The following is a 13,129-nucleotide window of genomic DNA, read 5'->3' on the forward strand; positions in this document are numbered from 1 at the left end:
CCACCACCCACCCCCATTTATTATTTATTATTATTATTATTATTATTATTATCATCATCATTATTATTGTTATTATTATTATTATTATTATTATTATTATTATTATTATTTATTTATTTATTTTATTATTATTATTATTATTATTAGACAGTGTGTTGAATGATAGATATATTTACTTTATTAATCCCAAGTTGGGAAACTCCACAGTTGGAATGTTTGGCCATGGATAAAGACATTTAACGACATCATATTCAACGACGCCAACGCAGCTATGGCAACGCGCGCTCCCGCGAGGAGTGTACACGTATCGGCAGGCATGCAGAAGCAGACATGGCACCGGAAGTCGTAGGGTATGACGCTGGTGTATTTTCAGAGCGATAACAACAGTCAGACTCGCTTGGGGAATGTTAACAGTGCTGTTCTACTAAGTTTTCGCCAGTAGATTTTAACCCAAGCTACCCGAGGGATGGACGGAGTCATCTGCACGTCGGTTCAGAAGTAAAGCCCAGGCATAGCAAGGTAAATTTAAATGACTTTTGGAAAGATTAGCCAGCGTAGACTAACCCACATTTTGTTATTAACAGAAAAGAACTTCCCCTCCGTTCGAGGCTGACGGGAAGCTAGCAGTTTTTTTTAGCTGTGACTTCTTCCCGTCACACGACAGAGTCTTCTGATCCTGGGTAAACTTGAAAATACTTATCCGCTGCTTGATAGCGGTACACGTATCGTTGTCGTTTGAAAATGCCACGCAAACAAAACGCATCCCCGCTTTACAGCAACTCTGCGGGCGGTGAAAGTTAGACCGCCGCCGCTGCTGCTGCTGCTAGCATCCTGTTAGCCACATCTCGTTTCGGTAGCTACCAGGCTAAGCTTAGCTGTGTAGAAAGTGTCAACAAAATTTGGGTTCTTCCCGTGACAGCGTCACAGGACTCACAAAGTTCGCCTTTCGTTTACACACGAATAAGCAAAACGGCCCCTCTTCTCGGAAATCAAGCCGTGTTTTCGCTATGCGTCTCCAATTCTTGTTTTTGGTTTCCAAATAACGAAATCTTCCGAGTTCTCAGTTTCGATTCGCCACACTCAGTTCTCCACGCACCGTCTTTTGCGTTTTCTCTCAACATTAAACAAAGCTAATGTTCTGTTCGTGCTAAACAATTCTTACATTTACACCAGTATATATTCCAGTAGTATTTTTGATTCAGTCTTGCTTAAGCACTTCCTGTCTCAATTTATTATTATTATTATTATTATTATTATTATTATTATTTAATAATATTATTATTATCATTATTATTATTATTAAGACAAGGTTGTTTAGGTGCAGTAAAATGCTATATTGCAGTAAATCTTCCGAGTGTAGAATTTTACTACAAGTAGAACACGTCAGTTACTGTCCACAGTCCTTCCTTATTGACTTTGACTCACAGCAGGCACATTAATCTGAGCCCGCCTGACTGCAGCTTTGTTTTCATCTTACAACCTCTGACTGTTTAACAATAGGACCTGACGGATTGGTCTTACATTTGACTCCATTTTTAGACACATCCATTTGACTCAGTCATCCTTCCAGCCGTCAAGTAGGCTCCTTGTATTGTAAATGAAATCCTCAAAAACCCATTTCCCTTCTACAGAAATGAAAGCAAATCAGAAGTCATTCAGTAGCTCTGATTGTAGACGGTGCACTGGCTCATGTCATGTGCACCACATATTGACTTTCTTGGCCCTTTTGTTTGGGTTTTGTGAGATCTCAGCAAAAAAGCCAGACAGAGATAAGAATGTCATGGCACAACATCTTTTGAAAATATCTCTGAAGTGATTTGGATGCTTCCTGGATTGGATTTATATGCCTTTAGCAATGCAAGGACACGTTTGTGCATTCACTGTTTACTATAACTTTCTGTTTTCTGTGCAACCACTGCGTGTGTCTCTGTCTTTAGTGATGTGTCTCATTATGATTTGGACATGGCTTCCTATGTAATGCACCCCCCACTGTGCTACGTGCTGTTGTATAGAGCCTCATTTCTGTGATCCATGGAGTGAAGGCAAATCAGACTAACTTGAAGAAGCAGTTTTAACGGCACATTGGGACAAAGCTGTTGTGTCATTGCCGTGGAACAGTGGAAAAGTACCTCCGCTTGTTTAGTAAACAGTGCTGAAAGGCGCCTGAGCAGCGTTCGTTCCACTGGCTCGTCCCAGTGCTGCTGAATGTCAGACGTCACACTTTGGCAAACTTAATAGACGTTCATTTACTAACAGGATTTAACGTTCAGCTGACAGGAAGTTGCGTCACACCCGGTGACTTCTGTGTGATGCAGCAATAAATTGCTTCTTTTTTTCCTCCGACACAAACTGTAAAAACCAAAAGCATTGTCACAAGCAGGAAGTTCGACCTCTGACTGGAATGTTTCAGGAACTCTGTGTACGTGTGCAGAGCTTTGATTAACTCCTTGTCAGCTGATCCTTTATTTTGTGACTTAGGTTTGCCACCAATGTCCCCGCACGTCCTCTAAAGCTCAACGTGCACACTGGCACTAACAAACAAGCGTGGAAGGGGAGTCGTGTGCAACTTTACACACGCAGGCACTTCACTGCTTTGTGGGAACCTCGACTATTTAAAAGTGAAACTGGTCAACGTGCCGTGTGAACTAATTCAACACAAGTGTCATGGAAGGACGTGAGCTCTGCAGGGTCACGTGTGCCTCAGGCCCAGGCCCAGGCCCAGGCCCAGGCCCAGGCCCAGGCCCAGGCCCAGGCAGGCAGGCAGAGTGTACAACAATCCATTGCAGTTTGGTTAGCAGCACCTAACTGGGTCTCAGTGACTTTACAACCAGTGGCATCCTGGATTGGCTGCGTGTATGACAGCGCAGCAGCCAACGTGTTATTGCTTTGTGGTCTGTAGGGCCACACTGGTCATATGGGTGACACAGTCCAGCAGCACAGAGCCGACAGAGTCTCCATGAAGATGTTTTAGGGTTAAATCCTCCCAAAGGAAACCAGATTTTAATCACATCACAGCGATGGTGGCAGATTTTCGGACTCCGTTTATTCCACAGACAGGCATCCTTGCCCCCGGGTTCACTCTGGATCTGGGACAGCGTTCTGGCGTCTGCGCAGGGCCGTAGAACTTGAGCACGTGAGCACAGGGAATGTCCCTACTCACTCCTGGACGCACGCTTTTCTACTTTAATTGCACTTTCACAATGACCTACGAGTTGCTCAGAATTGAATGTTTTATGGAAGAGTTTCCTCTGCGTTGTCCGGCACTGTGAAGTGATCCACAAACTGCACCACAAGTGCTGTTACGATGTGGTCTTCTGTGTTGGGAGTCACAGCATGCTGTTTTGCTCCTGCTGATCCAAGTCAGAGTAAGTGGAGTTCTTTACACAAGGCCCAGCGCAGGCTGACCAGACCTGGGACCTCGGGACCCGGGTGGATCTTTGCTCCTGCAGCCAGTATGATTGTTCCAGAGACGTTTACTGCTTGGCAGCCTGTGAAGTTGATTTTGACGACGCAGCCTCGTGCTTGTTTGTGGTTCTCCAGTTCTCTAGAACCCGACGATGACCTCCGTCATCCAGCCAGTGAAAGCCTGTCATGGTGCATCCAAACGCCTTGGGTTACTACCAACCTATGACAGGTAGCTGGTGAATGCTTTGCCCAAACAGGCCAATATTTAGATTCATATTTGTTGATTTCATGTCTGAAACAACAGATTTACTAATGTGAAGCTTCCAGAGGTGGATAGTTTGCTTTGTCCTGTGTTTGCAACTCGCATGGAACATCTCAATTTAATGACTAATGAACCAAAGAGCTCTGTTGCCTTCCACCCACCTGCCCTCTGTTTATTATGGTATGTTGCCACCCACAAGTCAAAAGCAGTCAGTGTTTTTTCAGGCCCTTATTCTTTTGTTTTTCATTGCTGTGATAACAACAATCTTAAAATAGATGGCAGACCTACAGGATATGGGCAGAGTTACCCAGCAGTTGTTACGCTGTTACGACGAGGGCCTGCACTCGTCCTTCTGTTTTGATGCCGCCCTGTCTTTAGCAGCTTAGGGTCCTGCATGGTTAAGGTGGAGTCTGACCTGCAACCAGACGAACGACTTCCACTCCAGTGTAGTTTGGCAAAGTAGAGTTGGCGTCTCGCAGAATCTTTTTCACACAAGAAGACAAGAAGAGAGAGTCTGTATTGAAACACAATGGTCAGGGTTTGGATTGTTGTGATACAGTTTATGGATAGTCCCAAATCCCTCCTAACAGCACAGTGCTGGTTGTGAAACCACTCACTGGGGAGGCGGGGGGAGAACCCCCAGCCAGTCACACCACGGTCAAGAGAGTTTGAGAGAATGGACTTTGTTAGTTTGGAAGCTTTTCCAGAGTTCAGGCTGGTGTTTCTAAAGCTTTTGAAATCTTTAACTCTAGCCACACGTCAGGAGAACTCTAGAAATCACCTCAAGGCAGATCTGCCACGTGAACAGTTGGCTGTAAACATGCAAAACAGATCATGTGTTCCGTGTCTGAGCTGTCTTTGCTTTCCTCCTGTCAGGTTGCTGTCCTGCGCCTGTGACTCTGAGCTACTGATTCAAGGACCGACCTCTTGCACCTTTGTCCAGCAACAATGTCCTAGCTGAGAGGAAGTCCAGGCCCCTCCCCCTGACCACCCCAGCCCACCTTGTCCTCCCTCCTCCCTCCTCCCCTCATGTGGCGATTGTGAAGGTGCCGCCAGCAGCGACGTGATGAGCAGCCTACACCAGCAGCAGCAGCAGCACCATGGCAGCACGGGCTCAGAACGGGACCTCCAGTCTGTCGCCTCCACCGTCAGCCTCCCGTCTGTCAGAAAGACCCCCAAGAAGCGCCGCCTGTCCCTCCACTCCATCTTCTCCGGACGGTGTCGGCCAGACCGCGAGCAAAAGCGCAAGTCCCGGCCCCCGCAGGCCAGCGCCACGGTGGCGGCAGACAAGGTCGTCGGCGCCGAGAACGCGCAGCCCGAGGCGCCGGCCCAGTCCGTCCCGGCCGCCGCGTCCACCTCGTCGGCCTCGGGGTCCTCGTCGGAGCTGCTGGAGTGCCCCCTGTGCCTGCTGCGCCACTCGCGCGATCACTTCCCAGACATCATGACCTGCCACCACCGCTCCTGCGCCGACTGCCTGCGCCAGTACCTGCGCATCGAGATCTCAGAGTCCCGGGTGAACATCTGCTGCCCGGAGTGCTCGGAGCGCTTCAACCCCCACGACATCCAGATCATCCTCGGGGACCGCAGCGTCATGGAGAAGTACGAGGAGTTCATGCTGAGGAGGTGGCTGGTGGCCGAACCCGACTGCCGCTGGTGCCCCACCCCCGACTGTGGGTAAGAATCAAGGCCATGATGTAGTAAAGGGCTATTCACTGGCCAATACGTTCACGTTCATTCCCAGAAAATAGGCCCCGTTCCAATCTGTGGGAATTTTAACCGTCACCTGAGGTGTGTCTGAATTCTGCTAAATCAGAGTTTAAAAATAAAGGCTTGAGCATCCAGGAAACGTCAGGGCCTTTTGTCCCGACCCTCTGAAGAACCCTGCCTCTGCATTTATGCACCAGTTTAAAAATAGTCCAAAGGAGCGACGAGGCTTCTTGAGAAGTGACGTCAGCCGGGGATGGGAGCTGGAAAAGTGACATTCCGCGTCGTTGGCAGGCTGTCTTTGTTCCAGCCACATCATAGAAGGACTTCAATGTAGGACGTCACAAACCCTAAGAGTGTAATTATAGTAAGTGACTCAAACGGTGAATGCAAGTAAGCGGTCAGTTTTTACTGAATGTTGTGGAAACGGCCTTGAACAGTCGCTGTCCCCACAGCCTCTGTTTGCATTGAGAAGTTCTGCAAGCTTCTCAGAGGGAGGGGCTGTCCGTGGTTCCCCTCCTTCACGTGGAGGTGACAGTGTGCTCAAGCTCTGGCCAGAGGCCCATGTGTGTTTGGAGAGAGTCGGGATTCCATAGTTTGCTGTGAATGGGCCCAGACGGAGCCAGAAGACCTCAACCTGTGCACCCTCTCCACCTCGTGGTCCTCACACTCATCCTCAACTGTGACTGTGGCCTGACCCTGACCCTAACCCTGACCCTAACCCTGACCCTAACCGCCACACTTTCTTTTCTTTTTTAAGTCCATCATCAGGCCATGTTTTTATTCATCAAGCTGCAAAATGCTAAAACCTTTCAGTCATTGATGAAATGAATTCTCTAAATGTTGTGATGGACGTTGGATGACTTGTGATTGATGGCACAGCTTGCAAAGGTTTTACCGTCACACTCCGGTTCTCCCCTCGGTAATTATTCCTCTGCAGATTGTTGTCTGATCAACGTTCTATGCAGCACATATCACAAAATGTCATTTATTGGAATCATTTTGCCGACGTGAACATAAGAGCGTGCATCTAAATTGCAGATTTGACCTAAAATAACCTTCTGGCCTCAATGATAGAAATTGGAACTCTCCCCTTTGTATCAGATGACCCTTGACCCTTGTTGCCCTGTTGTGGCCTTATTATTCAGCCTGGTGTGTGTATTTGGGGGTGTAATTCCATGGAATGCTAATTTGATTTCACACAGACTGGGACCTGTGCTCAGGATTTCCTGCAGGCCGCTGCTCTTGTTGAGAGTTCACAGTCGGCCCTTTGTGCTTCAGCCCACAGTAATAATCAGCACGTAGTTCACACTGAGTGTCTGTTTCTTGTGCCAGTGACCCAGAAAGGCCTTGATAAGACGGCAACAAACAAAGGGTGTAACTGCGGTTCTGCAGCCTGGAAGATAATGCGGCCAACGTGAGGTCACAACCTGTGAGAACTGAGCGATCGTGTCAGTCAACCGCAGCTGACACACTTTTATTTGCAGTTGTAATGAGTTGAACGTTGTCCGAGTCGATAAGGACCCGTGCATGTCGTCGCGATGCCATGGTGACGCGTGGCACACATGACTCACCCGCTCACTTCCTGTCTGTTCGACGTGTTGCACCATCGTATAATGGAAGTATTCTGTTTCCACAAGCCTCCACATTCTCTCCTAGTTCACACCAAGACGTGTGACCGATGATTCCAGCCCCGCTGACCTCTAGTGTTGCACTAAAATACTGCACCTTTGCCAACCGCTGTCCCCCCCCCCTCCCAGCTACGCCGTCATAGCGTTTGGCTGCGCCAGCTGCCCGAAGCTCACGTGCGGCCGCGAGGGCTGCGGCACAGAGTTCTGCTACCACTGCAAGCAGCTGTGGCACCCCAACCAGACCTGCGACACGGCGCGCCAGCAGCGGGCCCAGAGTTTCCGGCTGAGGAGCTTCCGGTCCTCGTCGCTGAGCTACAGCCAGGAGAGCGGCGCCGCAGGTAGGACGCCGTGCCCACGACCTCGCAGGCCAGCGTGCGTACGACCCCAACCAACCACCCACCGCTCTTCCCGCAGGCGACGACATCAAGCCGTGTCCCCGCTGCGCCGCCTACATCATCAAAATGAACGACGGCAGCTGCAATCACATGACCTGCGCCGTGTGCGGCTGCGAGTTCTGCTGGCTGTGCATGAAGGAGATTTCTGACCTGCATTATTTGAGGTGGGTCACAATTGGACCGTGCAATGGCCCATTAACACTCTGTGTCATGCATCATATTAACCATAGCTACAGACAGAGGCACTGGGCAGCAACACTCTGCACTCTGTGCTCCACTCAGTCCGTCCGGCTGCACCTTCTGGGGGAAGAAGCCGTGGAGCAGGAAGAAGAAGATCCTGTGGCAGCTGGGCACTCTGGTCGGGGCTCCGGTGGGCATCGCCCTCATCGCCGGCATCGCCATCCCCGCCATGATCATCGGCATCCCCGTCTACGTGGGCAGAAAGGTGAGGCGGCGGGCGGCCAGCGGTGACGGGCTTGTGGTGTGGGGAAGAGCACCGCCTCAACAGTCTGCTCTCTCAGATCCACAATCGCTACGAGGGCAAAGACGTCTCCAAGCACAAGAGGAACCTGGTGATCGCCGGCGGCGTGACTCTGTCTGTCATCGTCTCTCCTGTGGTTGCAGCAGTGACCGTCGGTGCGTCGCTACACTTTCCTTCCCTGCTGAAATTACAAATATCCAGTGTGTAGAATTTGGCTTGATTTTTCCTATGAATGCGTGAGCGGAGCCACCGTTTACGGAGGCCCAGCTGACAGCGGCCCAAATGCAGACGGCACTGTGGGCTTCCTCACACATTGTACACTCCGGACCTTTAGAACTTGTGAAATGTCTTGGACTTTTCCTTGCGCCGTCTGCCACAGGCATCGGCGTCCCCATCATGCTGGCCTACGTCTACGGAGTCGTTCCCATCTCGCTGTGCCGGAGCGGCGGCTGCGGCGTCTCCGCCGGCAACGGCAAAGGCGTGCGCATCGAATTTGACGACGAAAACGAAAACGTAGGAAGCGGCGCGGCAGCGACGGGTGAGCGCCCCAAACTCCCCCAGGTCCTGACAAGTCGCGGCGTCAAAGCCTCCCATCCGAATCACTGAAGCCGCTCCTCCCGCAGACACGACCTCGGTGGCCGAGACCCGGCTCAACAACCCCAGCCTGGGAGACGGCGCCAGCGTGGGCGGGCTGACGGGCCTGAGCCTCAGCGTCAGCGGCAGCCACATGGAGCGCTGCGGCGTGGGCTCGGCCCAGCGGGACAACATGAGCGACGACGCCAGCACCACGGCCCTCGCCGGCACCAGCATCACCGGCAGCCTCTCGGGCAGCTGCTACAACAGGCAAGAAAGCCCGGTCCCCGCGTCCTGCCGCACCTCACCCACTCTGTCTAACACCGCACACATTTCCAGGATGGAAGTGCAGGCCGACGTCCAGAAGGAGCGCTGCAGCCTGAGCGGGGAGTCGGCCACCGTCAGTCTGGGCACCATGAGTGACAACGCCAGCACCAAGGCCATGGCCGGGTCCATCCTTAACGCATACACGCCTCTGGAAAGGTCCGCAGTGAGAGCGCAGTTGTCCATTACACAGCAGAACCAACCAGTCAGGGATATTATTGATGATAATGATACTACATTGTCCACTTTACACAGAAGAACAGAGAAACATGAAAAAAGTTAAAACACCATAGAATAAAATTCACTTTACAAACTTAAAAATATACCAAACAAATACGCATGAAAATAATAATATAATTTGTTTTTAAAAAGGTCATAATAAATATTGTGGTCCTTTATAAATCATGGACTTTATGTTGCAGAGACAACAGTGTGGAAGTCCAGGCAGATGTGGAGGCCAAACCACAGAAGCTGAGGCACCACAGTGGCAGCAGCAGCCTGGACGAGGCCAGCTGCAGCAGCACTGCCGGCCTGAAGGGCGGCGGCAGAGGCGCCTGCTGCTGCGCGCAGCACGAAGGTCCCGGCGCCTCTTGCGGGGGCAAGAGCGGCAAAGGGAAGACGTGGAAAAAAGGCGGCGGCAAAGGTGAAAGGAACGCGGACGCCGAGCTGGCGGAGCGGCGGAGCACGAACTCTTCGGAGTTGGACTCTCCGTCGCTGAGCGGCAGCCTGCCCTCGGTGGCCGACTCCCACTGCAGCCGCTGCTCCTCCCAGCTCAGCTGCTCCGAGCCCGACACGTCACGGCACGAGGCGGCGGTCGCCCCCATGCCCGAGGTGGAGCACGACCGCCCGGAGCTCCGCCTGCCTGGAGGGAGCCACGCGCTGCTCGCCCGCAGCCTCTCGTGCGCGGCGTCCCCGCCGGCTTCGCCCCGCGAGGGCGGCGCCAGCAACAGCAGCGCCGAGATGTTCCTGCACATCAGCGAGGAGGGCGCGGGCGGCCTCGCTAGCACTCGGCCAGACAGGGGGGAGAAGAACGTCGCAGGACAGCCCGAGTGCTCCACTAGGGGGCGCTGCATACAGACAGAAATCTGAAGGAACTTTTCTATCTTTGCTAGCGCTGCTAATTCAGTTAGCCTTACTGCAGGGTTTCACCTGCATCGTGTGGAAGAGGCCCAGGCAGAGGCTGCATATTCCCATTGTTTTCATCTGCTCCGGAAGCAGGAAGAGTTTAGCGAACGTCGTGGAGACGGAGAGTGACAAGGTCAACGTTGGATGGAAATGTTGTGGATGACGAGGAGAGGAGAAGTACACGCGAGAGACGTCGGCTTGATCAGCGAGTAGGAATGAATGTAGACGGACAGGTTTCACGTATGTGTTCTGGGGGGGGGGCTTCATACAACTGTCAGGGTCAGACCCGTGAATGAGGTTCTGCATCAAGAACTACTTGAAGCATTCAAAAGTCATTAAATCATTATTTAGTAGTTTTGTTTGGTTCATTCACAGATTGTTAGGGTTTACATAGGGATGGATTGGTCATCGCAGTGGTGACAGGGTTTCTATTCTTGGAGTCCTGACAAGAGCTTTAGGGAAGAGAGGGACCAGACCCTACAGTAGCACATTTTCCATAATCATCTAATAGAAAAGAATTATATATGTATATATATTCTTATTGCTTTTTGTTCAAAGTGATGTTTTGTGCTTTATCTTTTGTTCATTATTTTATTTTCCATTTTTGGAAAGTTGGTTTTCTTGTTAAAGCCCTGTTTTGGGTCCAAAACCTTTTGTTCCCTTCAGAATGTGGTAGAAGGACTAAAAAGTGTAGTTTATTAGTCCATGTTGGAATATTGTGAAGATGGAAGAGCTGCCCACTGTGCACCACCCTACAGCCTCAGTTGCACTGGTTTGAAAAACAAACAGCTTCCCATGAAGCTTCTAAACGAACCTTGTAAATGTAGCAAGAAAATCGAGCATTGCTCTATACAAAATAATGAAACTGAAGGATTTGTTAGAACATCTTGGTGTTGTGACGTTCAAACAGTCTGTTTGCAAGAATACCTTCAAGGTGCAATGAAAGCCAACGTCTGGAATTATTGATTGGATGTCAAGGTTTTCCTTTTTTCCAACAACCAAATTGAAAATGTAATTCTAGAATGAGTATGGTGGTTGTAGTTCACCTGAAGAAAAGTGTTTTCACATTTCTTAACTCTTGGCAAACAATTAAATGCAAATAGTTTTTATACGCGACAGACCCACAGTGCCTTCTGGGAGAAGAGTCCTGCATTCAGTCTTTTCTGTTGATTCCTTATTCCTGCTCCTTTTGAAATGATGAACCTGAGACTGATTCTCATTAAAAGCTTGAAACTTTGAAGCTCCATCCTCTCCCTCCACTCAGCACTAACGCCAGCTTTCACCTCACCAAAGACTTCCTTCAGATCATGGCACCTTAAACCGCGGCTCAAAGCAAAACTGTGAATGCCGATTGCTAAATGATGAACTCGCAGAGTCCAAAAAGTTGATTTGCCTCAGCAAAACTCTTGCAATAAGACTTTGAGCCTGTTTTCTAGAAAAACAAAACAAACAAAAACACACCTGACCAGAATAACTTTTTGGGATTGAAGTCATTTTCAGTAACTATTTTTCTTTTCTCAAATAAACCAAAGTTTTTCCTATGTGTAAATCATGTTTGTTTGTTTAGTTTTTTTTCATTTTCAGTCATTGAAATTCTTCGGACGATTGGATGCTGACATCCTGCTTTAGTCTATTTTAACAAAGACTATTATTTAAAGACAAAATACTGGATCTGCTTTTTAATTGGTTAAAAAGAGGCTTCCACTGGTGAAAAAAAGTATATATTCCCTGGTTTGCTTTGTGCATGTACATGCATATCCTTCAACAATAAAAACTCAATAATAAAGTTTTTTTTTTTTTACGGGATTCATTTCGGGTCATACACAGCTCCATGTTAGCCAGAATAACCATTAGATTCTAACTAGGAATGGGTTTAATCGAGGTCGGTGGATGGTCAAGTCAGGTTCATCGGATTTCGATACAGCAGCACAAACTTCTGGTTCCAACATTATAATAATAATAATAATAATATATTTTTATTTGTACAGCGCTAAATCACAACCAAAGGCGTCTGAAAGCGCTTTGACCAATCAGAGAGAAGCAACCAGGCCCCCGGAGCAAGCAAGATGCGACAATGGCTGGGAAAAACTCCCCTGTGGGAAGAAACCCAGGGCAGAACCAGACTCCAGAGGGCCATCATCTGCCTAGGAGTAGTTGGGGTGAAATACAAAAATAGAGGAGAGACAGAGAAAGAGAGAGAGGAGCAGAGTGAGCCAGGGTGGCAGACAGGACAGAGTGGAAAACAGAGACACCAAGCAGGCAAAACGGATATAAACACAAAGAATAGGAAATAATTCAAGGCTGCTGTCCGCGTGGGCTGTAAGTGTCCTTGCTTTAGGAGGCAAGAGCCCAGCTCGATGGACAACCTGCCGATAGGACAAGTCCAGGTCCTAGGCCTGGTGGTGGGATGAAGCGATGACACCAAGACCCCCAGGACAGCACAATCCAGCTCCTGCCGCAGTGGTCATCACCTGCCGGGGACACAGAGACTGCGGCAGTATCATGCATATCCAGCATACTGTACAAAGCATAATGAGAGCTTGGACAGAGTAGGCGGAGTCAAAGATTGATTGGGAGAGGAGAGTGATAGAGGCTCCGCCTGCACAGAGCAACGATCCCTGGAACGGGAGCGAAAGATCTCCCACCACGGCGTGAGCCTACAGCAGCTTAACTGACAGTGGGTGGAGTCTAACTATAAGCTTTAAGAAAAAGGAAAGTCTTAAGTCTACTCCTAAATAAACTCACTGTGTCTGCCCCCCTCACCGAGGCTGGAAGATGATTCCAAAATAAAGGTGCCAGGAAACTGAAACACCTCACCGAGGCTGGAAGATGATTCCAAAATAAAGGTGCCAGGAAACTGAAACACCTACCTCCTGACCTCACTCTAGAAATGTTTGAGATAACTAAAAGTCCTGAGTCCTCAGAGCGAAGGGCTCTTGGAGGATGATAAAGTTCAATGAATTCCCTAATATAAGAAGGAGCCTGAGAATGAAGAGCTTTGTAAGTTAAAACTAGAATCTTAAATTCAATTCTAAGTTTGACTGGCAGCCAATGCAAGGAAGCCTTACCTTACCTTAAGCAATGCAGTTTCAGTGCTGTGACCAACTCTGAAGCCAGACTGAAAAGCCTCAAGTAGATTGTTGTCGTTCAAGAAGTCCACAAGCTGCCTAGCAACAACTTTTTCTAAGATCTTGGAGAGAAACAGAAGGTTCGAGATTGGCCTATAATT

At 49.3% G+C, this 13,129-nt stretch overlaps 1 protein-coding gene across 2 annotated transcripts; it reads left to right on the forward strand.

Moving 5' to 3' along the window:
- Window positions 1-352: 352 nt before the first annotated feature.
- Window positions 353-11,356, forward strand: LOC142882383 (E3 ubiquitin-protein ligase RNF19A-like). Of its 2 annotated transcripts, XM_076017105.1 has the most exons (10): window positions 354-519; window positions 4,544-5,341; window positions 7,132-7,340; window positions 7,417-7,561; window positions 7,680-7,842; window positions 7,919-8,033; window positions 8,258-8,416; window positions 8,502-8,721; window positions 8,791-8,934; window positions 9,198-11,356. In XM_076017105.1, the coding sequence occupies exons 2-10, from the start codon at window positions 4,734-4,736 to the stop codon at window positions 9,862-9,864; spliced, it is 2,430 nt and encodes an 809-aa protein (XP_075873220.1). In that variant the 5' UTR covers window positions 354-519; window positions 4,544-4,733; the 3' UTR covers window positions 9,865-11,356. The 2 variants fall into 2 exon arrangements, with proteins under 2 accessions (XP_075873219.1, XP_075873220.1); XM_076017104.1 differs by having other exon boundaries at window positions 353-519; window positions 8,502-8,934.
- Window positions 11,357-13,129: the final 1,773 nt, after the last annotated feature.

Source organism: Nelusetta ayraudi, unplaced genomic scaffold, assembly GCF_046127955.1.
Source record: "Nelusetta ayraudi isolate G7.1 ecotype Tasmania unplaced genomic scaffold, CSIRO-AGI_Nayr_v1 ptg000260l, whole genome shotgun sequence".
NCBI lineage: Eukaryota > Metazoa > Chordata > Actinopteri > Tetraodontiformes > Monacanthidae > Nelusetta > Nelusetta ayraudi.

Bases quoted from the DNA above. Each gene is read 5' to 3' on its own strand.
- LOC142882383 (XM_076017104.1), top strand. From the start codon at position 4,734: ATGAGCAGCCTACACCAGCAGCAGCAGCAGCACCATGGCAGCACGGGC. The intron at 7,562-7,679 runs GTGGGTCACAAT...TGCTCCACTCAG, and splicing joins TCTGACCTGCATTATTTGAG to TCCGTCCGGCTGCACCTTCT. The intron at 7,843-7,918 runs GTGAGGCGGCGG...CTGCTCTCTCAG, and splicing joins CCGTCTACGTGGGCAGAAAG to ATCCACAATCGCTACGAGGG.